Source organism: Oncorhynchus mykiss, chromosome 29, assembly GCF_057628025.1.
Source record: "Oncorhynchus mykiss isolate SJ-2025 chromosome 29, ASM5762802v1, whole genome shotgun sequence".
Taxonomy (NCBI): domain Eukaryota; kingdom Metazoa; phylum Chordata; class Actinopteri; order Salmoniformes; family Salmonidae; genus Oncorhynchus; species Oncorhynchus mykiss.
In genome coordinates this window covers 38,651,217-38,677,500 of record NC_143050.1, presented here as the reverse complement: position 1 = coordinate 38,677,500, position 26,284 = coordinate 38,651,217, and the positions used below count along the sequence as shown (strand labels likewise).

General features: G+C 42.0%; 2 protein-coding genes across 3 annotated transcripts in view; both read right to left on the bottom strand.

Annotated features, from left to right (window-relative positions):
- ttc33 (tetratricopeptide repeat domain 33) overlaps positions 1-5,719 on the bottom strand; it is a 65,849-nt gene extending 60,130 nt beyond the window's left edge. Inside the window, exon 1 of one of the 2 annotated variants that reach the window (XM_021590585.3) lies at positions 5,209-5,719. In XM_021590585.3, the coding sequence (XP_021446260.3) occupies positions 5,209-5,435 (227 nt within the window). In that variant the 5' untranslated portion in view covers positions 5,436-5,719. The remainder of the gene's footprint in view (positions 1-5,208) is intronic. The other variant, XM_090227127.1, reaches the window with a different exon arrangement.
- A 6,594-nt stretch (positions 5,720-12,313) lies between these two features.
- On the bottom strand, positions 12,314-26,160 carry LOC100653467 (5'-AMP-activated protein kinase catalytic subunit alpha-1). The gene is made up of 9 exons (XM_021590586.3): positions 25,651-26,160; positions 24,102-24,243; positions 21,974-22,067; positions 21,070-21,214; positions 20,770-20,857; positions 20,167-20,391; positions 19,354-19,861; positions 14,927-15,053; positions 12,314-14,557 (listed from the first exon to the last, which is right to left on the bottom strand). Exons 1-9 carry the CDS (start codon positions 25,748-25,750, stop codon positions 14,235-14,237), a joined length of 1,752 nt encoding a protein of 583 aa, XP_021446261.1. The 5' UTR covers positions 25,751-26,160; the 3' UTR covers positions 12,314-14,234.
- Positions 26,161-26,284: the final 124 nt, after the last annotated feature.

The following is a 26,284-nucleotide window of genomic DNA, read 5'->3' as shown; positions in this document are numbered from 1 at the left end:
CAACTTGCCTCATGCCATACTTCTCTTTTGAAAGATGGCGTGGATGATATTGTGCCAATTAATTTATGAATTTCAAATCCGTCAGGTCATTAAATGTCTGCATAGGTTACAGTTCATGGTTCTTATTGATAAACACTATTATTTTGACTTTCTCCAAACTGAAGGTCATCAGGTCAATATCAGCCTATCCTTAAACATTTTAAATATCTTCACACCTAGAAGAGCCTCCAGGCTTCCGTCATAACGGTCAATTGTGAATGAGGAAAAAAAACAATTATTCCAGGGGCAGTTTTGGTAAAACAAATCCCGTACGAATCATCCACTGGAAAAACAGACATGCTGGGGTAATGATTGCATAATCAACGTTCTATAGTAATACTAGTACCGTGAGAATAGGGCTTTAGTCATGGAAAGAGCAGGTGTTCCTATTGTTTTGTACACTCACTGTATATTTATTAGAAGTGATTACTTCCAGAATCTACTTCCAGAAGGCCAGCATTGATTATTTCCAGAAGCTGCTGTTCTCTGTTAATTCTGAGTAAAATCCTGTCATGTAAACAGAAGGCAAGGGGATCAAATTTTACTGAAAAATATATATATATATAAAACGCAACATGCAACAATTAACAATTTTACTGAGTTACAGTTCATATAAGGATAATCAATTGAAATTCATTCATTAGGCCCTAATCTATGGATTTCACATGAATGGGCAGGGGCACAGCCATGGGGAGCCAGGCCCAGCCAATCAGAATGAGTTTTTCCCCCACGAAGGTGTTTTATCACAGACAGAAATACTCCTCAGTTTCATCACCTGTCTGGGTGACTGGTCTTAGACGATCCCTGGCGCATACAAATGCTATAAAACAAAACAAACAAAATAAATATGGAGATTTGTGTTGATGCTAGAATTAATCAAGGCCTTTAAACACTTGTTGGACAATAATTGTAAAAATGAAATGCCTTTTATGGTGTCTGACAGAGTTTACATAAGTCCAGAAAGTTGCATTTTATGAGAGAAAAAGTATAATTAGGAGGTGTTTTCATTTATGGTATGACAGCTGATACTTTGGTCTATCAAAATATACAGGACCAGCCAAAAGTTTGGACACCTACTCATTCAAGGGTTTTTCTTTATTTTTACTATTTTCTACATTGTAGAATAATAGTGTAGACCACAACTATGAAATAACACATTTGGAATCATGTAGTAACTCCAAAAAAGTGCTAAACAAATCAAAATATATTTTAAATTTGAGATTCTTCAAAGTAGACACCCTTAGCCTTGATGACAGTTTTGCACCCTTGGCATTCACTCAACCAGCTTCATGAGGCAGTCAACATAAATCCATTTCAATTAACAGGTGTGCCTTATTAAAAGGACATTTGTGGAATTTATTTCCTTCTTAATGTGTTTGAACCAATCAGTTGTGTTGCGACAAGGTAGGGGTGGTATACGGAAGATGGCCCTATTTGGTAAAAGACCAAGTCCATATTATGACAAGATCAGCTCAAATAAGCAAAGAGAAACGACAGTCCATCATTTTTTATTTTTTAAATTTTTTTATTTCACATTTATTTAACCAGGTAGGCCAGTTGAGAACAAGTGCTAATTTACAACTGCGACCTGGCCAAGATAAAGCAAAGCAGTGCGACAAAACAACAGTTACACATGGGATAAACAAACGTACAGTCAATAACACAATAGAAAAATCTGTATACAGTGTGTGCAAATGAAGTAAGAAGTTAAGGAAATAAAAAGGCCATAGTGGCGAAGTAATTACAATTTAGCAATTAACACTGGAGTGATAGATGTGCAGATGAGGATGTGCAAGTAGAAGTACTGGTGTGCAAAAGAGCAAAAAAACAAAAACAAATACGGGGATGAGGTAGGTGGTTGGTTGGATGGGCTATTTACAGATGGGCTGTGTACAGCTGCAGCAATCGGTAAGCTGATCTGACGGCTGATGTTTAAAGTTAGTGAGGGAGATATATCTCGAACTTCAGTGAGACACAGTGATGCTAGTCGGGCGGGCGGGTGTGGCAGCGATCGGTTGAAGAGCATGCATTTAGTTTTACTGGCATTTAAAAGAAGTTGGAGGCCACGGAAGGAGTGTTGTATGTCATTGAACCCATACATTGAAGCCATAACTTTAAGACATGATGGTCAGTCAATACGGAAAATGTCTAACTTTGAAAGTTTCTTCAAGTGCAGTCGCAAAAACCAACTATGATGAAACTGGCTCTTATGAGGACTGCTAGAGTTAACTCTGCTGCAGAGGATACATTGATCTGAGGTTACCAGCCTCAGAAATTGCAGCCCAAATAAATGCTTCAGAGTTCAAGTAACAGAAACATCTCAACATCAACTGTTCAGAGGAGACTGCGCGAATCAAGCCTTCATGGTCGAATTGCTGCAAAGAACCCACTACTAAAGGACACCAATAAGAAGAAGCGACTGCATGTCATAATCTCTGCATGTGTGGTTCCCACCGTGAAGCATGGAGGAGGTGGTGGTGTGATGGTGCTTTGCTGGTGACACGGTCTGTGATTTATTTAGAATTCAAGGCACACTTAACCAGAATGGATACTAAAGAATTTTGCAGCAATACAACATCCCATCATTTCAACAGGACAATAACCCAACACACCTCCAAACTGTGTATGGGCTATTTGACCAATAAGGAGAGTGATGGAGTGCTGCATCAGATGGCCTGGCCCCCACAATCACCCGACCTCAACCCAATTGAGATGGTTTGGGATGAGTAGGACCGCTCAGCATATGTGGGAAGACCTTCAAGACGGTTGAAAAAGCATTCCAGCTGAAGCTGATTGAGAGAATGCCAAGAGTGTGCAAAGCTGTCATCAAGGCAGTTGACTACAATAAAATGGTGGAAATCCTCAGTGGCGCTGCCCATTCTAATCCAGCCTTTTGGCCACTAGAGGCCTGTATCATTCTCTATGGGCATGAGCCCTTAAATCCTCAATGTTCTGAAGCTGCACAATTGAGAGCATCTTGACTGGCTACATCACTGCTTGGTATGTCAACTGCACCACCTTCGATCGCATGCTTCTACAGAAGATGGTGCGGACAGCCTAGTACATCACTACATCGCAGCCTAGTCCATCGCTTCTTCTCCATCTAGTGAAGGGCTCCACAACCCTGTTCCTGGAGAACTAGCGTCCTGTAGGTTTTCACTTTAACCCTAATCAAGCGCACCTGACTAATAATTACCTGCTTGATAAGCTGAATCAGGTCAGTTACAACTGGGGTTGGAGCAAAAACCTACAGGAGGGTAAGCTCTCCAGGAACAGGGTTGGAGAGCCCTGATCTCGTGGATATAAAAAGCAGAGGCCTCGTAAAATGGTTGGGGAAAAACCCTCATTGGCTTCAAGCAGTACATTGACAGTGCTTAGCCGTTGATTCAAATTTGTTTTTTGTTTTTTTCCCCCAACCATCGGTGGCAAAACTGAGCCCATGCTACGGGGTCTCTACTTTTTGCAGCCACTAAAATGTAGAAGCAGCGAATGTTTTCGGTGGAAAATGTCAATACTAATCGTAGGAATGGAACACACCCTGGAACCATTAATTAACATAACCATGTTTAGCATCTTCAGGCCTCCACACATAGAAGACATTTGGAACATCTTGACTTAGATAAATCCATTTTATACACACAATCACAATAAATCCATCATTTATTTTAGGCAGTTATGAAGAAACATTATGATATGAAGAAAAAGTATTTCAGAAGAACCGAATAGGCTAGGAGTCAGCCAGATAACATACAGTAGCCCATGTGCCATGCCATAGGCTGTAGGCTAGTTCATTTAGCTGATAAGATGTGCTTATAAGTCCCATGTCATTATTTTATATTACATGATTTTATGTAATAATATCATTGAACTTAGCTGAATAAAATAGAAAGGATTTTTTTCCCCATCCCGGAGCGAGTGCGCATATATGAAGAGGCTATGTTGAGCGCAAAAGTGATCATTTCAAACAGGTCCTATATGGTAGATTTATAATTATTTGGCAAATTTAGTTGTGAATGATGAACTTTAATGTCTTACAAATTAAAACATATGAAAAATATGTTTCTTTAGACCTGTATGTATAAGTGTATGGGTGTTCTACATGCAATGTCTTAAATGCTTTGAATTAATAGTCCCCGTAGAAAGCACTGTCCATTTCATTGTGTTTGGCTTCATAACAACATCCACAACAACTGTTTCCCACTCAGTTTCAACCTGTTGTTTAACTTCTTTCTTCAAATTGATCACCACAGTGATGTAAAAAAATAAAATAATGGAGCCTAATGGTTGAGTTTTAAAAGCATGATACGATTTTAGATTGCATTTGCAATGATGTCAGAGTGGATAGAGGGACAATAGAGCACTGAGGAGCAGGCCATTAGTGTCCTGAAGCTTGTTAGCGAGATGGGTACTACCAATACACATGTCCAGAGCGCATAAAAGGAGATTACCGTGACACTGTAGAATTTGACTGTGGTCATGACTAATGGCTGTCGGAGTGGCAGTAATATGGTCACCGCAACAGCCCTACCACTCTAGTATCCTTGCACATTGTAAATATGGTATTGGCACTGACCCTGTTTATAGCTTACTTACTTACTCATGTTCTGTTTATTTCTATCTCTCATGTGTTTTTGTTCCTACTTTTTTTAATAGTACTACAGATATTGATTACTGCATTGTTGGGAAAGAGCTCGCAAGAAGAGCATTTCACTGCACGTGACAATAAAACTTAACTTGAAGGCAGAGAGCCATTTTCCACAGGCCCTGGCACCAGTCTGTCACTTACAGGCACTTCTGCAGCATTTTGTGGCGGTTCCAAAATGGTACACAGCCATAGGGGATATCAGTGGAGTCTGAGTGACTGTGTGTGTGGTCTGCATGCTGAGGAATACTCCTAAACATCTGGGCGTGAGCGTGTCAAAAAAACAGATTAGTAAATGGCCGGAAATGGAACATTTCCTGGACACACAATCTGTCCATCCCTCTCTGGGTCCTATTATATGGCAGGTTTTGTTGTACAGATAGGATGACGTGCAGCCCAAGGGTGACAGACAACTGTATTAAATTTGACATTGCCACAAAGTTTGCTTTTATAGCTACCTAGCCTGAATTTGCACTCCTGCCAAAATGTAAGAACATCAGGACCATGAACAAGGCGGTCACCCTCACCTGCCCTCTTGTGCCAGCACCACCCCTTCCTCCTTTAGTCTCTTGCTTTTGGCAGCGCAGTCCTCCAGCAGGACCTCCCGGCGCCGCTTGATAGCATAAAGCCAGTCCACCTCGTCCTCTTTGCCTACTCCATCTTCCTCCGGCTTCTCCGCTGCGGCTTCAAACTGCTGCACCGCTGCCTTGGACACCCGCTCGCCCACTTTCCTTTTCCAGCCGAACGAAGCCATATTTTACAGAAATGAGTCAATTATCTGTAACGTTACTGTAGAATTGTGAAACCTCTCTGCTTGCAAATAACTCGCTACTGCTGACAGACACTTGAGACTTCTAATCGTATGTTTGGAATGTCAAAAAGGCAGGTTTGTTCACATTGAATTGGTTAGCGTGGAAAGTGAGTTACTATAGCTAACTAGCAAGCTAATGTTTGAATGTTAGCTAGATAGTAACTGGCTATCATATAGCTAACGTTTAACCGTTAACCTCAATTGTTATTCATTCTTCATCAAATGCTTTTTATTGAATATGTGGCTGGATATATTGAGTTTTCAACACTCACAAAACGCGGTTACCGATGCTGTGCTGCTTTCTATTTAACCCGGAAGCTCCTGTTTGTTTAACCACAACATTTAAAGAGACAGTACAGATATTTTGAAGTAATTTGTTGGTGCACGAAAGGAACAGCACAACTATTTTGAAAAGTCTCCAGCTATCTGTGTGGGTCAGTCTTCCTCTTGTCAGATCACGTGTAATTATCAGGAAAATGTGCTGACAGCTGATTGTAGTTACATTGTAACAGAATGTCGTTGTTGCCACATGTTTTCAATATTCCCACATTAACATGTTCCAGAACATCCATCTTTGCCCCTGTTGTCTTACTTCTGAGTTCAAAGTCAATCAGTGATTAATTGACAAGTACTGAAGTTGAACAGCTAAACCCCTGCATTTGTGGTTGAAAGATGGCGCCAACAGATATAGCAGTTCTGCTTCTAGCTCCAACAAGCATTTCTCTACACCCACAATAACATCTGCTGAATATGTGTATGTGACCAATGAAAAATTATTTTATTTTAATTCTATGACATTTGATGATAAACCTATATCTGTAAAGTGACTATGAAAGTGAACCTGTATTGTGGTTCCAATTAAGATTCAAAACATGTTCAAATTAAATGCAAAAAAAGGTTTACTGAAGATAAAAAAATGGCCACTTCAGCTATTCACTGGCACAAGTGGGGACACTTCAGGCTGAGGATTAAGTTTCACTCATCCCCATGTGCTACACTTGCACCAGACTGGATAAGGTCGTTCTCCGCGATGTTGACACTGGTGGACAGAACCGGAGGAGTCTGCAGGAGACCTTACCATGAAATGCTTAATTACAAGCCCTTAACTAACAATTAAGAAGATAGAGTTAAGATAACATTTACTAAATAAACTAATAACAATAATGAGGCTAAATACAGGGGTACAGGTTAGTCAAGGTAATATGTACATGTAGGTAGAGGTAAAGTTACTATGCATATACAAGGGGGGGGGGTCAATGCAAATAGTCTGGGTGGTAAATATAGCAAGATGGCACCGACAGACATGGCAGCTCTGCTTCTAGCTCCTAAGCTAGTGTGTTATTTCTTACATAATTAGCCCAGAATTTTTGGGGGTGTTATTACATACAGCCAGAAAAAACTTTTGGATATCAGAGTGATGGTAAATCACCAGCATTACAACCAGGAATACGATTTTCCCGTATTGGATCCTTTGTTTATACCCCCAGGGCAATTTAACTTATTATAGAGCCTGCTCCAAGATGCCGCCAATTTAGAAGATGTATTTGGAATGGACTTCTAGTCCGACTCAGGAGGCGTGCACGTCATTCACCACTTCCGAGTATATTACTCGCTAATGTTCGGTCTCTGGACATTAAAGTAGATGAGCTTTAATGTCTCCTTCCAGAGAGACATCAGGGACTGTAAAATACTATGTTTCACAGAATCATGGCTCTCTCGGGATATACTGTCCCCATCCATACAGCCAGCTGGGTTCTCAGTACATTGTGCAGACAGGAATAAAGAACTCTCCGGGAAGAAGAAGGGCGTGGTGTATGTTTCATGATTAACAACTCATGGTGTGATTGTGATAACATACAGAAACTAAAGTCCTTTTGTTCACCCGACCTTGTTTACCCCACCTAGAATACCTCACAATCAAATGCTACCTCCCAAGATAATTATCTTCAGTTATAGTTGAAGCCTTGTATATTCCTCCTCAAGTCAATACCACGACGGCCATCAATGAACTAGACTGGACTTTATGCAAACTGGAAACCACATATCCTGAGGTCGCATTTATTGTAGCTAGGGATTTTAACAAAGCAAATTTGAGGAAAACGCTACCGAAGTTCTATCAACACATTGACTGTAGTACTTGCTCTGGTAAAACACTCGATCCCTGCTACTTCCCCTTTCTAAATGCCTACAAGGCCCGCCCCCGACCTCCCTTCGGCAAATCAGATCACGACTCCATTTTGCTTCTCCCTTCCTATTGCCAGAAACTCAAAGAGGAAGTACCCATGCTAAGGTCTATTCAACTCTGGTCTGACCAATCGAAATCCATGCTTCAAGATTGTTTTGATCACGCGGACTGGGATATGTTCTTGGTAGCCTCTGAGAATAATATTGACATATACACGGACACGGTGACTGAGATCACAGGGGATATAGGGGATGTTGTTCCCACTGTGACTATTAAAACTTACCCAAACCAGAAACCAGGGATAGATGGCAGCATTCGCGCAAAACTGAAAGCACAAACCATCGCATTTAGCCATGGCAAGGTGACTGGGAATATGGTCGAATAAAACAGCGTAGTTATTCCCTCTGTAAGGTAATCGAACAGGCAAAATGTCAATACAGAGACAAAGTGGAGTCGCAATTCAACAGTTCAGACACAAGACGTATGTGGCAGGGTCTACAGACAATCATGGACTACAGAGGGAAAACCAGCCACGTTGCGGACACCAGCGTCTTGCTTTCGGACAAGCTAAACACCTTCTTCGCCCGCTTTGAGGATAAGACAGTGTTACCGACACTGCTCGCTACCAAGGACAGTGGGCTCTCATTCTCCGTGGCTGACTTGAGTAAGACATTTAGGCGTGTTAACCCTCTCAAGGCTGCCGGCCCAGACGGCATCCCTAACTGCGTCCTCATAGCATGCTCAGACCAGTTGGCTGGAGTATTTACGGACATATTCAATCTCTTCCTATCCCAGTCTGCTGTCTTCACTTGCTTCAAGATGTCCACCATTGTTCTTGTACCTAAGAAAGCAAAGGTAACTGAACTAAATGACTATCGCTCCATAGCACTCACTTCTGTCATCATGGAGTGCTTTGAGAGACTAGTTAAGGTTCATATCACCTCTACCTTACCTGACACCCTAGACCCACTTCAATTTGCATACCGCCCCAATAGATCCACAGACGATGCCATCGCCCTGAACACTGCCCTGTCCCATCTGCCCATTCCCACAAGAGGAATACCTACGTAAGAATGCTGTTCATTGTCTATAGCTCAGCCTTCAACACTATAGTACCCTTCAAGCTCATCATTAGGACTCTAGTTCTGAACCCCGCCCAGTGCAACAGGGTTCTGGACTTCCTGACTGGCCGCCCCCAGGTGGTAAAGGTAGGAAACAAACACCTCCGCTTTTCTGTTCCTCAACACAAGGGTGTGTGCTCAGCCCCCTCCTGTATTCCCTGTTCACCCATGACTCTGTGGCCACACACACCTCCAACTCAATCTTCAAGTTTGCAGACGACACAACAGTAGCAGACCTGATTACTGAACAATAACCAGAAAGCCTACAGTTAGGAGGTGAGGGCCCTGGCGGAGTGGTGCCAGGAAAATTACCTCTCAACAAAACGAAAGAGCTAATCATGGACTTCAGGAAACAGCAGAGGGAGCATGCCTCTATCCACCTCGATTGGACCACAGTGGAGAAGGTGGAAAGCTTCAAGTTCCTCGGCATACACATCACTGACAATCTGAAATGGTCCACCCACACAGACAGTGTGCGGAGGAAGGTGCAACAGTACCTCTTCAACCTCAGTAGGCTGAAGAAATTTGTCTTGGCCCCTAAGACCCTCACAAACTTTTACATGTGCACAATTGAGAGCATCCTGTCTTGATGTCTCACCGCTTGGTACGGCAACTACACTGCCCGAAACCACAGGGCTCTCCAGAGGGTGGTGCAGTCTGCCCAACACATCACCGGTGGCACATTGCCTGCCCTCCAGGACACCCACAGCACCCGATGTCACGGGAAGGCCAAAAAGATCAAAGACAACCACCCGAGCCACTGCCTGTTCACCCCGCTATCATTCACAAGGCAAGGTCAGTACAGGTGCATTAAAGCTGGGACCGAGAGACTGAAAAACAGCTTCTATCTCAAGGCCATCAGACTGTTAAATAGCCGTCACTAGTCGGCTACCACCCGCTTACTCAACCCTGCACCTTAGAGGCTACTGCCCTATATACATAGACATGGAATCACTGGCCGCTTTAATAATAGAACGCTAGTCATTTTAATTATGTTTACATACTATTTTTCTTATCTCATAAACTGTATTCAATTCTACTGTATTTTAGTCAATGCCACGCCAACATTGCTCATCATAATATTTATATATTTACTAATTCCATTCTTTTACTTTTATATTTGTATGTATTATTAAGAATTGTTAGATACTACTGCATTGTTAGATACTACTGCACATTTCGCTACGCCCACATTAACATCTGCTAAAAGAAAATGGTATATGACCACAATTTGATTAATTGCTCTGCAGTCTTATAGCTTGGTGGTAGAAGCTGGATATGGATACGACACCTCCACTGTGGTGCTCTATAAGTGAGGGGAACCCTCATAACTGTGCTTGCTATTCCATCTAGAGGTCATGAGTGAGAATGTTTTAAGACATCTCTGCTTTTCCATACATACAGTGCATTTGGAAAGTATTCAGACGCCTTGACTTTTTCCACATTTTGTTACATTACAGCCTTATTCTACAATTGATTAAATTGAATTGATTAAATAGTTTTTTCCTCAAATATACACCAAATACCCCATAACGACAAAGCAAAAACATTTAGATTTTTTTGCTAATTTATTACAAATTAAAACAGAAATATCACATTTCTATAAGTATTCAGACCCTTTACTCAGTACTTTGTTGAACACCTTTGGCAGCGATTACAGCCTCGAGTCTTCTTGGATATGACGCTACAAGCTTGGCACACCTGTATTTGGGGAGTTTCTCCCATTCTTCTCTGAAGATCCTCTCAAGCTCTGTGAGGTTGGATGTGGAGCGTTACTGCACAGCTATTTTCATGTCTCTCCAGAGATGTTAGATCGGGTTCAAGTCCGGGCGCTCTGGCTGGCCCTCTCAAAGACATTGAGACTTCTCCCGAAGCCACTCCTGCGTTGTCTTGGCTGTGTGCTTAGGGTCGTTGTCCTGTTAGAAGGTGAACCTTCACCCCCCAGTCTGAGGTCCTGAGCAGGTTTTCATCAAGGATCTCACTCTACTTTGCTCCATTCATCTTTCTCTCAAGCCTGACTAGTCTACCAATCCCTGCCGCTGCAAAACATCCACACAGCATGATGCTGCCACCACCATGCTTCCCCGTAGGGATGATGCCAGGTTTCCTCCAGACGTGACGCTTGGCATTCAGGCCAAAGAGTTCAATCTGGGTTTCATCAGGCCAGAGAATCTTGTTTCTCATCGTCTGAGTCTTTAGGTGCCTTGTGGCAAACTCCAAGCGGGCTTTCATGTGCCTTTTACAGAGGAGTGGTTTCCGTCTGGCCACTTTACCATAAAGGCCTGATTGGTGGAGTGCTTCAGAGATTGATGTCCTTCTGGAAGGTTCTCCCATCTCCACAGAGAAAGGCTAGAGCTCTGTCAGAGTGACCATTGGGTTCTTGATCAACTGACCAAGGCCCTTCTCCCCCGATTGCGTATAGCCGGGGCAGCCAGCTCTAGGAAGAGTCTTGGTGGTTCTAAACTTCTTCCATTTAAGAATAATGGAGGCTATTGTGTTCTTGGGCACCTTCAATGCTGCAGAAATGTTTTGGTATCGTTCCTCAGATCTGTGGCTCGAAGCGATCCTGTCTCAGAGCTCTAAGAACAATTCCTTTGACGTCATGGCTTGGTTTTTGCTCTGACATGCACTGTCAACTGTGGGACCTTACGTAGACAGGTGTGTGCCTTTCCAAATCATGTCCAATCAATTGAGTCTACCACAGGTGGACTCCAATCAAGTTGTAGAAACATCTCAGGGATGATCGATGGAAACAGGATGCATTTGAGCTCAATTTCAAGTCTCATATTTTTTTATATATTTTTTTGTCAGTTAAGAACAAATTCTTATTTTCAATGACGGCCTAGGAACAGTGGGTTAACTGCCTGTTCAACGGTGGCACATTGCCTGCCCTCCAGGACACCCACAGCACCCAATGTCACAGGAAGGCCAAAAAGATCAAAGACAACCACCACTGCCTGTTCACCCCGCTATCATTCACAAGGCAAGGTCAGTACAGGTGCATTAAAGCTGGGACCGAGACTGAAAAACAGCTTCTATCTCAAGGCCATCAGACTGTTAAATAGCCGTCAATAGTCGGCTACCACCCGCTTACTCAACCCTGCACCCTAGAGGCTACTGCCCTATATACATAGACATATAAAAAGGGTCTAAATAGACATGTACAGAAGATTTGTTTTATATTTTTAACACATTTGTAAACATTTCTAAAAACCTATTTTTTCGCTTTGTCATTATGGGGCATTGTGTGCAGATCACTTTATTTTTTTAATCCATTTTAGAATACGGCTGTAACGTAACAAAATGTGGAAAAGGTCAAGGGTTATGAACACATTCCAAATTGACTGTACATCAGTTTTACAAATGATAAAGGTATTTTGATCAACTCTTTAAATTTAAGAGCTTTCTAATATTTGACTTTTGCAGCCATGCATCATAGTATTGATAAAAAAAAATACAAAAGTTAGACATTTTCCAATGCCTCCAACAGAAACAAAGTAATGCATGAAAACTTGTGCAATTGATCTGTTTTATTAGGCAGTTATTTATACAAATGATTTAAACACTGTCCATTTGACATTTACATTGGTCATTCTAGTAGTAGGGTCCCTTTACACAACAAATAAAACAAGGTTTAAAGCAGTAAAGACAGATACAATGATTGATATTGATCCTGCAAATAGTCAGAAATTAACACTCCCACTTAAAAGGAGAAAAACTACTCACCCAATGTGCAACTCACATAAGCCGATCATGGCCTCACACACTTTTTCAAAACAACCCCACAATTCACCTTATGCACTACTTGGAATCAGAACTTACGCATCCTTGAAAACTAAAGAGTTTGTTTGTAGTCCTATAAATATTTCAATGAGCATTTGGTCTAAAAAGGAGACCTTGCAGTCACATAATCCATATGCAAGATTTCTTCAGACCAAAACCAGCCCCACGCAATAGAGGATAGAAGTAGATGTCTCTTTTATACTCACTGATATACAACTGATCAACAGTATTGATAAGGCAGCTAACAGAATGACAGAAAAAAAAAAAAACTCCCCAGGTGCACATGACAAATTTAAGGTTTGGGAAAATACGTAAACTTAAATTCAAATGTAGCTTCTTGTGGGGGATGTGGGCCAAGAAAAGTGAAATAGAATTTTGAAACCAGAAAAAAATATTGATTTGTTTCCTTTATCAATACACATTGTCCGTGCACTGCATGTACTTGCTGCAAATCACCACTTACAAATGCCCCCGATCTTTCAATGGACATGTGTGTACAAAATTAGTTCAATCCTGCTAAAATGCACATCACTCAGTCAACATGCATTCAGATTTATGAACACATGTAGCCCATAACCTCAAGATAATTTTACAAATCTAACAAAATCAACTTTTGAATTCATTATAGGACAGTGGGTCTCATTTTGAGAGTGTGAGGGTAAACAATCATGTGCATAGAAATGATTAAAAAATAAAATTGATAATTTTAAAAAGCTGTAAAGGAATAAAATGGCATCGTAACGAAAAAAAAACAACAAAAAAAAACGAACCTTTCAGTCAGTAATAATTTCTCAATATAAATCTACAATTCCCATTTAAAGCACTGAAATCAAAATGCATATATTTTTAAATTCTTTATATTATGTAGGGGACAGACCAATCCAAACAGACAAACATTGAAATCTAGTCTTAATTCAATTTCACAAAAAAAAATAATTCTGATGAAGTAGTAACTCCCTTTTTCGCCTGACGCGATCGAGAGGGTAATTGCACTTCCTCAGTGAGTCAAACGGACATTGTTGGCATGACAACCCATGTTATGGTCAGTGCAGCTACCCCTGAAAGGCCTGTAGTGCAGTGTCCCGAATTTGCACAAGCATCTCAGACATCTACTATAGAGAAAGACGGAACTGTGCAAAAGTGCCTCGTTCCCCTCAGCCACCCTAAGTGCACCCCCCAAAACCTTACAGCTCTCCTTTCCGCACGCAGAAACGTGCGTTTGTTTTCTCTACTGAAAAAAAGCACAGCAACGCCCACTGAGCACAGTACAGCAAATTCTGTGCATCACTCAGACTTAGCACACACACATATACGCTGTTTGGAACGTGATCAAATAGGGGGGGAAATAGTCGTAGGCCAATAATAATGATCATGAAAATGTAAAACCACCTCTAAAATAGTATTCTGTCATGATTATAATGAAGTTGCTTGGTCATTGTCGTTCACCTTTTCCTAAAGCCCACCCGTGCTCTGACAACTCCCAAGTCAGTCAGGAGGGTTGCGAACTGAACCTGCATCATCAGTGCCTTGGAACAACCCTAGCAGTCTCACCCGCCTGCGGTAGGGATGAATCGAGCCATGAAATCGGTTGCATGCTTATTGCTTATAAAGACACTCAGAGGAAAAAAGGCTAACGTTTTATTTGATTGCAAGCTATCGTGCAAGTAGTTTGATGAGATTGGCGCACATCTCAAAGAACTCTATGGTGTGGCTGCCGGGCCGCGGAACCGCAGTCATGGGTGCGAGGTCGCCTCCTGTCGAGTCAACGGAGGAGGTGAGCGAGGAGGCCAGGGAGCTCTCTGAGGCCTTAGTGGGAGGGAGAGATGTGGCAGGGGTAGCGTTCTCCTTAGCCCCCTCAGTTTGGGACCCCCCCTCTGCAGCAGCTGCAGCTTCGTTCTTAAGGGCCGTGCGGTAGTTCCCCACTGAACCAGACTGGTGAGGAGTGGCAGTCCCAGATTTAGCCTCCAACATGTCATCTTCAGACAGAGAAAGACAGAAGAGAAAGAGAATGTTAAACATACTTCTGTGGTTACAGCCAAACACACAAAGGCCCTGAACACAGACCTGTGCCATGTCTAGTCACTTTACATTGCACAGCAGGGAAAAGCAACTTCTTTAGGCATTTTCCATTAATGGCAAAGTTGGCAGTAAAGACAACCACTCAGAAATGTCAGTTGAACCCCATACAGCGCTGTAAAGCGGAGACCTTGAGCTCAGACGTCATGTATAGCATGTTACTGTACAGCCACCGCTTTTCAATTTAGGCGCTCATCAATGACCAAATCGGCCGTTTTCAAACCGCATACGGGTTGTTAGAGTAAAGGGTTACGTCCAGGTTGACGTACTGTCTATGCTACGGAAGTCCAAGAGGTAGGTCCTGCCGTCCACCTGGTAGAGCTGAAGGCTCATCTTGGTCTGCATGCCCGTAACTGGGTTCTTCCTCTTCACACGCAGGTAGTACGGGTTCACCACCTGGGGAGGAGGATATGGAGATTAGTTACACATACTTTAAATCACACAAGCTGGGTAAGATACACAATAGATGGAATACACAGCGTAAAATTACATTTTTCAACATGGCTTCTGTAGCTGCTTCAGTGGTCTGTATTTCAGAGATTTGCAACTAACTTTTGTTTAGTCATCAAAATTGTTGTGTATAATTTGTATACTTTGCTAAAGAATATTACCGAGAGCTCTTTCACCATTTCAGCAGTTCTAAAGTCTAGGCCGAACAGTGCTTTATGTTATGGGAGAGTATCGGAAATGCCTCGCCCACTACTGTGTACCCAAACACATTAAACCATCAATAGCTGCTTTCTATCCATCAGGGCAAGAGAAGGATAAACAGGAAACTGAACATTTCCTTCAGAAATTGCTCTCATTTCTCCAAGATGAATACAAAATGAGAGTCAGTCAGCTGATCTATTCTTCAGGTCTAAAGGTCATGCCATACCAGAAATAGAACCCAAGAGAAGAAACAGCAGCATTCCATTCTAGGTGATAGTAGAACTCAGACTGAGCCAGTAGTTTACACCACACAGAAAAAACAATATATATACAGCATCTTAATGTTTAAAGAACCAGGTTTTTACCCCTTTTTTGATCTTCCACCATTACAACTACTAAGATTAAGACCATAGATTTTTCAAGGTTTATTTGGGATTGGGCTACAGTGAATCCTCATGGGGAAAACAAACAAAAAAAACATGTTTTAATGAAATGTAATCCATAGAATAGTACTTTGGAGGAAGGATTGTTGACACATTTGGATCTTTAAGGATAATTGAGAAATAATCAAAGTCAGCATATTTCTGACATTTTGCTTTTACCCAGGTCTCCTTTAAGACAGTCTAGGTGCTACAATTGGGCTCGTGAAGCTAAAATTGGGCTCGTGAAGTTACCGCTTGCTCCATACGAGTAGTAATTTTATTTCAATAACCTTTTTTTTTTCCCATTACATTTATGAATTGAAAATATAATTTTTGATCAATATATTGACCATAATATACTCAAAGGGTATATTAGTCACAGAGCGCCATTGTTAGCTTGTTTTAACTACGCTTATAGAAATGGTGGTCTGCCAGGTACTCAGCAGGAAGGTCTGATTTCACTATTATTAAAACAAGACCCAAATGGCAAATTTAAAGATTCAGAAACTGAGGCCTCTTACACTTCAATGTTGTGATGCAAAAACACTAGCGAAATGCATAGCACTCAAAATTATTATTATTATTTTTTTTTTAAACAAGTATTGTTCATCCTGATCAGACAGGTTTTTAAAAATTGTATTATTTATTTATTTTTCTACATGGACGATACATTGGAGATAATATACGACAACTAATAGATCATGAAAGATATTAGAAGCCAGGCCTGGTATTTATATCAGATTTTGAAAAGGCCTTTGAAAGACTTTAAAGATTTTTTTCCAAATTCGGTGATTCTCTTATACAAATGGGTAAAAGTAATGTATAGCAACCCCAGTTGTAAAACAGTAAATAGCGGTTACTTCTCAGAGTTTAGAATTGTCTAGAGGAGTTAAAGGCTGTCCGCTGTCATCGTTATGGCCATCAAAATGCTATTAAAACAAATCTGATCAAATAACAGGATCAGAAATCCAAGGCTTAAAAACAAAATGGTGTCCATGTATGCCGATGACTCAAGTTTTATATTAAGTCCACAAGCTAGATCCCTGCAATGTCTTATTGAAGATCTAGATGACTTTTCTGGAGTAAAACAATTATGATACGTGCACAATATTATACATTGGCTCTAATAAAAAAATTTAAAAAATCACATTACCTATAAAATGGGCTGACTGAAGTAGACATTGTTGGTATTCATATCACAAGATATAAATTAATATCATTAGAAAACTTGTAAAAATAGATACGATCCTGCAACCATGGAGAGGTAAATACCTGTCTATTTATGGAAAAATTGCCCTGATTAACTCCTTAGTCATATCATAGTTTACTCACTTATGGCATTGCCTACTCCTGAGGATTCATTTTTCAAATCATATGAGCCCCCACTAAACTAGAAAAGGTAAAGCATGCCCATCTATATAATGAATAGGGTGGGTTGAGATGAAATATAAAAGCACTAAATGGCTCTAAAAGCGTCACTTATTCAAAAGTTTTAATTGAACCCTGAAATGGTTCTCAAGTAGAATACTAGAAAAAGCTCATTCATTGTTTTAAAAAAAATGGCCTTTTTGCAGATTGTCATGTCTCATTTTCGATTAATTGAAAATCCTTCAAAAGTATCTATTTTAACAAGTATTGCAAAACTTGCTACAATTTCATCCCCCTGAAAATATAGACAAAAATATGGCTTAACTCAAATGGGTTGGTTAATAGAATAGCTATATTTATGGCAAGTGTTTGAAACGGGTAAATTGTCTTTCATGGAGTTAACAGAATTGTACAGGAAGGTCTGCTCAATCCAAGATTATAATCAATTGATTACATCAATCAAGCATAAATAGGAATGTATACCAGTTTCATTTGAGGAACAGGATGTTGACAACTGTGCCATACAGATTGCAAAATAGCTGGGAAGAGATTTTATGTACCGATTCCACAGTATAGTGTGTATGAGTTGATATAAAACGACGCAAGAGTCAAGACTTCGTGCTTTTCAGCTAAAATTACATAGAACTCTTGCCACCAATTTAAAAAATATATATATTTTAGGCATACAATCATCGAAGTGCTGCAGATTTTGTAGTGAGGATAGAATCAATAGACCATTGATTTTGCCATTGCCCTCAAGTAGCCGCTTTCTGGTCTCAGGTTTAGTAATGGCTGAAAATGCATAACATTGATCTAAAGAAATAGCACTGTTGGGAGATCTGGAGAGACCGGGTCCATCAATTACTAATACTGCTGGTAAAAGTATTTATCTTCAACTCGCAATCTGTGGATTCTATTTGATTAGATAGATTGAAATTGTACATTAAACATCACAGCATAGTTGAAAGATATATGTTGCGTAGAAATCGGAAGAGGGTGGCCAGCAGAGATAGGTGCGAGGGAAGCTGAGATTTGGGATGTGGAATTGGAGACAAGTGAGAGTGACGCAGCTGGGCGGGGGATGGAATGACAGTCAAAGATAAAACTGAACAAAAATCAAGTTTGAACAACACTGAGGGGCAATGTTATTACAGCTAATGCCGGTTTGCCTGAGGCTGATGCTGTGCATATACACACACTCATAAATAGTGCCATACATGCACTCAACCATTCAGTTGGCCTTGCGTTTTCCTTTCTCTCTTTTCTTGGTTGTATTTAAAAACATTCTGTGTGTGTGTGTGTGTGTGGGGGGGGGGGGGGGGGGTCTTGGAGGGCTAGTGGTTGGATTGGGTCCCTGTTTTTGACCTTGTGGGCGATCTGCCGACGTGCCCTTGAGCAGGGCGTTGACCCTGGTTGCGAGTCTGTTAGATGACTAATGTGATGTAGCCGTTGAGCGGCTTCACTGCAAGTATATTGTATGTTTAAATATTTAATTTAAAAATATATATTTAAGAAGTTCCAGAGTGGGATCTCTGCTACTTTTAGAGTTATGATTAAAAAAATGTAAGCATTACCAACAGAGGGAAAAGAAAAGTGGATTCAATATAGGTAGCCTCTGCTGGTGATTTGCAACGATACAAGTAAAATGAGGGCTGTGACTAGTTGCATTGCCTACTAAGCCAATTTCTCAGAATAAAATGTGCCAGAACTTTAAAACTAGCAGGGATCCCACTCTGGAACTTTGATATGCCCTTAGAGTATATTTTCATCAAAATATTGAAATATGTCAAATATTCATGTTTTTCAATATTCATAAAATGTATACTCGTATAGAGAAAGCGGTAAAGCGTCATTTGAGAACATTTTTGCATTTAGAGATTAAGCACTATAGCGTCTTAAAGGAGGCCTGGGGTAAGCCAAAAATAAATATGCCAACTGATTATTTCTCAATTATGCTTTTAGATACAAATGTCATATACATGTCAACAATCCTTCCTCCAAAGGACTATTATATGGATACAATTGTGAAAAACAAAACTAATCACTGTCTTTTTGTCTGAGTTTGGTGTGGAATCACTATCTAGGCAAATCCCAATAAACCTCTGATCCACTTAAATAGGAGGGGCCACTTGACAGTTCTTTCTATTTCTACCGGACCTCTTTACCCACTCCTTTCCCTCCCACCACCCACCACCCTCATCCCCACTCTCTACAATTCTCCCTCCGTTGTTCAATCTCTCTATCCCCTCCCTCACCTTCCACTCGTAGTCGAGCTGCTTCATGGCACGGCACACCTCAGACATAATATCATTTGGCCTGCTCTGGCTCCTGATCCCCAGGTGCCACTTGGCCCGCCTCACCCCCTGGTGCTTCGACTTCAGGGGGTTCAGCTCGTCCAGCGTGTGTCTCGGCCGGGGAGAGGTCTCCCCCGCCAGGAAGGGCTGCATACGCTCCGGGTGGGGCTTAAGGCCGGCCGCGGCGGTCAGATGCTGGTCGTCCAGAAATGAGTCTGGGGGACTGGAGGCCAGGTAGAAGTCCTTGGCCTCGGACATAATGCGTCGGTTGTCGATGATGAGATGGTAGGCCACAGCCAGGGGGTCGTGGTGGTTGCGGCTGTACAGGCAAGTCAGGATCTCCTCCTCAGTGCACTCAAACTTCTCACACACCTCCTTCAGGGCCTCGTCATCGATCATGTTGTTGCTGTAGCATGGGTCTTCTGGAAACAGGTACTTGGGGAGCTCATCTTTGAACCATTCATCCTCTCTGTGGGGAGGGAAGACAGAGCATGTTCAAGGCAGTCTATTATTTCATAGGGACATTTGTTCTCTTAACAGGGCAGCTAGAAAATATATAGACCAGGAGGGGTGGGTTCACTTTGTTAACGCTGGGCTGGATCAAAAGCCTGCACAGAGGACAGGAGTTTGCCATCCCTGTGATCGGAGTTTAATGATGCATGTGGAGAAAAGTCAATTAAAAAAATATTTTTTTTTTCTATTATTTTACTGCAAAGCATATAGAGGTGTTTAAATGCACTTTGTAGACAAAGTTGATCTCTTGCCACTCCTTACCGGATCTCTTTGATGGTGGCCCTCTTCATGGGATCCACCTGCAGCATATGTTTGAGCAGGGCGGCGACGGAGGGGTTCAGGTACTGGGGCGTGAAGAAGATCCCGTCACAGATTTTCTTGAAGAGTGTTGGCACGTGGTCGTCGTCGAAGGGCAGTGTCCCACACAGCAGGGCATATAGGATCACCCCGCTGCTCCAGATGTCCACCTCAGGACCTGCATATAACCTGGGAAGACACAAGGGTCAAATCAAGCAAACATTTATTTAGGAATTCCTTTACAACAGTTGCTGAAACGTAGTTTAGCATAACCAAGTCTAGACTCCAAAGAGCAGGCAGAAGCAGAGGACAATACTACCTGCATATAAACTAGGAAGGACACATCTAAGGGAGGGGAGAGGACAGAGCTGCTCAATGACATGAACCAAGGGAGTCTTAACATGGTGAATATTTAGTGACACCTAAGAACAGTAGGGTCTGCCAACAAAGCAAAACCGTGAAATTGAACAATCCTCTTTATTGAAATCTAAGAGCAGTTTTTGTATACATTAGCATATTCCCCATCACATCTGCCAGTTTCGGTGAGAAAAGAGAGGACAAGTGTACCTTCCAGAGATGACTTCAGGGGCAGCATAGTTCGGAGAACCACAGCTTGTCCTCAGAAACTCTCCGTCCGACATCATGTTTGACAAACCTTCAGAAAAGACCAGACAATATCACATAAGTGTTTTGTCCAATATAATGATAGGGTTTCATTTCAGACAATACCCTTTCCATCAGGGTTCCAGTAACTACAGTGGATGCATAACCACACCAGCCTAGTACAGTTAGGTGTGGCTCGATCTGGAGGTGTAAATCAGGTACAGGTGTAGAAAGGTGCTGGTCGTGTGAGGGTGACAGACTTACCAAAGTCGGCGATCTTGGCGTTCATCTGTGCGTCCAGCAGGACGTTCTCAGGTTTCAGGTCCCTGTGCACCACCATGTGTCTGTGGCAGTAGTCTACTGCTGAGATGATCTGCTGGAACAGACGACGGCTCTCCTTCTCCTCCAGCTGGAGTCACAGTGGCAAACGCACGAAACGTAGACACAGCAACACACGCGAGAGGTGAGAAATGTCCTTTTAAGCTGTCCAGTCAGTCCATTTCAGTATTGTAACCACTCTGGATATTTGGTCAATGTCTTTGCTTGAATGTTTTAGTGGCCTTAAAAACCCATTGGAAAGAATGCAGTGCAGCGATAGAGCTTTGTGATTTCTGTTGTGTATAGAGGGGTGGTCCATACATGAGGCAGGTGCTAACGTAACTATTATTGACATAACCATTACACTTCCCAACTCTCCTAACCACAGATACACTACATGACCAAAAGTGTGTGGACAAACCTTCAAATTAGTGGATTCGGGTATATTTCAAACACATCCGTTGCTGACAGGTGTATAAAATTGAGTACACAGCAATGCAATCTCAATAGACAAACATTAGCAGTAGAAATCTAATCATTTTAAAATGTTCTGTTTAAAATGGATACATTTTTTTTGCTAACATATGATTGGGGTCCCTGGGTCAACGGTTTGCCTGAGAGGGGGTCCCTGGGCAAGGAAAGGTTGAAAACCCCTGAGCTAAGTTAATACGATTCAGGTGAGCACAAGACTACTCACAATCCCAAACCACTGTGTATTTCAACAAACAGGCGTACTAATGTAGAATACCACCGTTTTTTTGGGGGGGGGGGGGTTGAACAAAAAAAACAGGTCTATAATTTTCCCAAAACCTGCATACGCTAGAGGAAATAACGTTTCTCTTCCCCTTACCTTTCCGTTTTTGCAGATGTAGTCAAAGAGCTCTCCTCCGGACACGTACTCCATCACCATGAAGATGTCTGTTGGGGTGCTGATCACCTGGTACCTACAGTCCCATTGGAAAATCACAAAAGTTAGAAAAAATAAATAAATAGGATAGCCATGATTGGACCAAGAGATTTCCATAACTATGCCACCCACCTGACCAAGAGAAAACTCTGGGCACTACTGTTTAACACTAGAGAAAATGGTCAAGGATCACCAAACTTCTCAGAGGGATGACAAACCCACAGATTTATATATAAGCTTAACCACAGCAATAAAAAGCAGGCAACTTGCTATATAAAGTCTAAGATTGAGAGGTAGCACTTTCAGGACAGATTCAACTTCTGAGGCATTTATTGATCCTAAGCATAGAGGCAGACATTTTGCAGGAAGACTCCTTAGTGGGCCATTCAATAGCTGGTCGGTGTAAGGGAGACTGGCCATGGAACCCTTCAACTGGCTAAACATAGGCCTACTTCCCTAGAGCAAACATCCATGTGCAAAACACAACTATTCTTCATTCCTGTGCCACAAGGTTATCAACACAAGTGTCGTACAAGCTCGTTGCCTGAGCTCCGTCTCAAACCGCAGCACAGCAGCCAAGGAAAGGAAGCAAGCATGTGAAGTGCAACGTTAAACCAGTCCCACCGCAGCTTCAGAAAACTCACATTCTACTGGCCTCTACAAACAAGGCATCAGTAAATAAAGGGCAAATTGCAACTTCACTCATTCTTCTGTAGCCTCGTGTCATTTTCAAATCGGACTCCAGGGGGTGAGTGTAAAAAGAAAGTTTGCTAAGTGGGTAAATACAGGTCTAGTCACAAGGGATCAGGTGCCCGGAAATGCCCCAACTAAGCCTACGCAATGATACTCGGTGGCGCTCACAGGTCAAGAAGACTATTGTACGGGGATTTTTCATTCAGTCAATAGATGTAGGCCTAGTTTAAAAAAATAAGAGAAGAATCCGGAAACAAAGGAGAGACCTGACCCTTCCTTATCAATGAGCTAAATCATGAAAACACTGGATTTATGCTGCCCTTACTCTGACAGAGGTCAAGCGGGGAAAAAAATTGAGAGGTCAGGGGATGGACAGGTTGAGAGAGCGAGAACACGGAAGTGGGTGGGAGAGAGATTGAGGAGAAAAAAAGTGTGCATCAGTGAAGCAGAAACAAAAGGGAAAGAATGATGCACACTATAAAACCCACCATTAGAAGCCCTAAAATAGCCCTCTGGGTGGCATTAATGTGGCAGTGGTGGGATTACGTAGGGGTCCAAATGATGGAGCGAGCTGTATAATCTAGGATTTACAGTTTAATGATGCCTGAAAAGCTGGAGGTTCTGGACTTAAAGGTTTAAAATAAAATAAAAAACATTAACTAGGCAAGTCAGCTAAGAACAAATTCTTATTTACAATGACGGCCTGAGAACAGTGGGATAACTGCCTTGTTCAGGCGCAGAACGACTTGTCAGCTCGGGGAGTCGATCTAGCAACCTTTCGGTTACTGGCCCAACGCTCTAACCACTAGGCCACCTGCCGCCCCTCCAAAGATGTGTGAACGTGTCAAGCACCTGAGGTTCTAGACTTACAGCTTGAGGGGATGCCTAAAAAGCTGGGGGTTCTTACAGCTTAATGATGTGGGGATGCCCGAAGCACCCGAGGAGTGCTTCTCAGCTTAATGTAGGCTGCGTTTACACAGGCAGCACAACTCTGATCTTTGTTTTCACTAGTTGGTCTTTTGACCAATCACATCAGATCTTTTCAAATCGGATCTTTTTCAGAGCTGATGTTTTTGGTCAAAAGACCAATTTGTGAAAAAATATCTGAATTGATCTGCCTGTGTGTACACAGCCTTAGAGCTTAATGATGCAGGGATGCCTGAAGCAGCCGAGGTTGTAGACTTACAGCTTAATGATGCAGGGATGCCTGAAGCAGCTGAGGTTATAGACTTACAGCTTAATGATGCAGGGATGCCTGAAGCAGCTGAGGTTATAGACTTACAGCTTAATGGTGCAGGGATGCCTGAAGCAGCTGAGGTTATAGACTTACAGCTTAATGGTGCAGGGATGCCTGAAGCAGCTGAGGTTATAGACTTACAGCTTAATTATGTGAGGATGCCTGAAGAGCTTGAGGTTTTGGATCTCTCTACGTATCTTCCCCACCACATCCAGACTGCGGATCTTCTGTCTGTTCAGGATCTTCACAGCCACCTGGTGTTTGGTCAGCTCATGCTGACCCACTACAGGAGAGAGAGAGCAAGAGAGGGCAGGAGGGAGGAGAGGTTAGGAAATATTGTAACAAGAATCCAGTCATAACGAGCTTAGCAGATCCCAGCTAACACAAAGACAAGCAAATCAGCATTGATGACTGACTTACTTGCAGTGAAAGAACACTAGCATGGCATTTTACCATTGAATCAAATCAATTCATTATCCATCATGACTGACAGGCCTACATCTGCAATGTGCTGTTTAGAACCAAAGGTGATACAAATTACACCACCACCGAGTCGCCTGTGAGCAGTACACAAACTAAATTGGGGTTAACATTTCCTTCTACACGGCTTATAGGCCTACATCCACACACGGCTCATTGCAAAACGCAAGCAAATATAGGCCTAACTAAAAATTGGTCAGAAGAAGAACAGGTGAAAAATGTACTGAACTATACAGAGAGGGAGGACTGTAGAAGGGGTTGTACAAATTACTTCTATTGATTTAACTGTTATGTTGGTAAAGCATTAACCCAGCAGCCAGTCATTTAGAACATAATAGATCATGGAATAAATGGTCCAATGTCCAGCATGTTCTAAACTGGGAGGAAATAGGAATTAACAGCTATATAGTCTAGTTGGTGGCTTGATATGGAGTTTTGTTCTCAAATCCCAAGCCAAGGAAGACAAAAGGGAAATGTACATTTTCTAGTTTGAAATACTTAATATTAGGGCCTAACTGGGATATACAAGTCAGTTTGGTCCTCTTGACTATCATAATTTTAGGTGATATGCCATTAGAAAAGATGGTATTTTGACCGTGTCGACTGAAAGCAACCTAGGGACAATGGCTAATGTGTCAACACAAATGGAAAGTGTTGGAGATATGCGTCTGTCCTCAATAATTCAGCCAGGCCCAAGATAGTTTGCATAAATGCATGTATGGCATGGGGCGAGCACGGCTAGATGGTCAGTGTGTAACTGGGCAGCTCACGTTAGTTAACTGAATAAACAGGTTTCCTGGTTGAGAAACCATTAATGTTGTATTGCCTTGGCTAGCAATTTGAGCTAAGATTATACTAGTTTGCCAACTGCGGTTAGCCAGCAAGCGAGTAAACTTGGTTACCTAAAGCTCTGGGTAACTCGACCACATAACTAACGTTAGCTGGCTAGCAAGCTAACTAGATTGAACACATGACAGCACTATCGGTTGATCGATCAAAGGTAGACCGCCTAGTACGCTAACTTAGCTGTTTGATTCTAGAGCCTGGCTGAGCTAACGACGTTGACGAACCTAGCAAAGCAAGCTAGCTAAAAGACGTTAGAGGCCAATAAGTGTTAGCACACGGCTGGCTAGCTAACAGGGAAACGTCCCCATCCTCTCTCGCGGGTAACTGCCGGTGGCAACTCGCTAAGAAAGGCCATAACGGTTACCTTTAACTTTCCCGAACGTCCCCACTCCAAGTGTGTCTCCAAGAATATAATGTCCGATTTTCACTCTTCCTTCATGTTTCTGTTTATCCGTCGTCGCCATCTTTCCCGCAGTGGCCTAGCCTATCTGCTGCTGCGGGCAGGCGGAGCAGACTAGCTGGAGCGAGCAAGAAAATGCGAAACAGCGTGAAAAAATACTCTTCCGGTCTTCTTCTTCTTCTTCGGTAAGGTTTGATATGTTACATTACCGCCCCCAACTGAGCTATAGTATAGATCAATTACACCGTGTGATACAAAATGGGAAAGGGTAACAGGAAAACATAACAAAATATAGAAAATAAAATATAGATATATTTGTATTACCCTATACTCATTAAAACCCATCATCTTATTCCACTACTTTAACCCTATCTGATCCGACCTCAGGCTAACTGGACACTACCGCTCAACACAGGCTGTAACTCTTCTCAAATCTCCTACCCCCAAGGACTTCTCTGCAGCTGCCTCCACAACATCTATTTTCTGTGATTGCTATGAACACTAAGAAGCCAAACTTACTGAAGCATTAATCACTCATTGGCCTATCCCTCTGTGCTGGCACATATCTGCTATTCACAGGGATCCTCTCAAAATCCCT

Excerpts from the sequence above, each read along its gene's own strand:
- LOC100653467 (XM_021590586.3), bottom strand. The coding sequence starts at position 25,750 with ATGGCGACGACGGATAAACAGAAACATGAAGGAAGAGTGAAAATCGGA. Across the intron at positions 20,392-20,769 it reads CCTGAAGTCATCTCTGGAAG|GTTATATGCAGGTCCTGAGG; the intron begins GTACACTTGTCC and ends GTGTCTTCCCAG. Across the intron at positions 15,054-19,353 it reads AGCTCGACTACGAGTGGAAG|GTGGTGAACCCGTACTACCT; the intron begins GTGAGGGAGGGG and ends CCTCCTCCCCAG.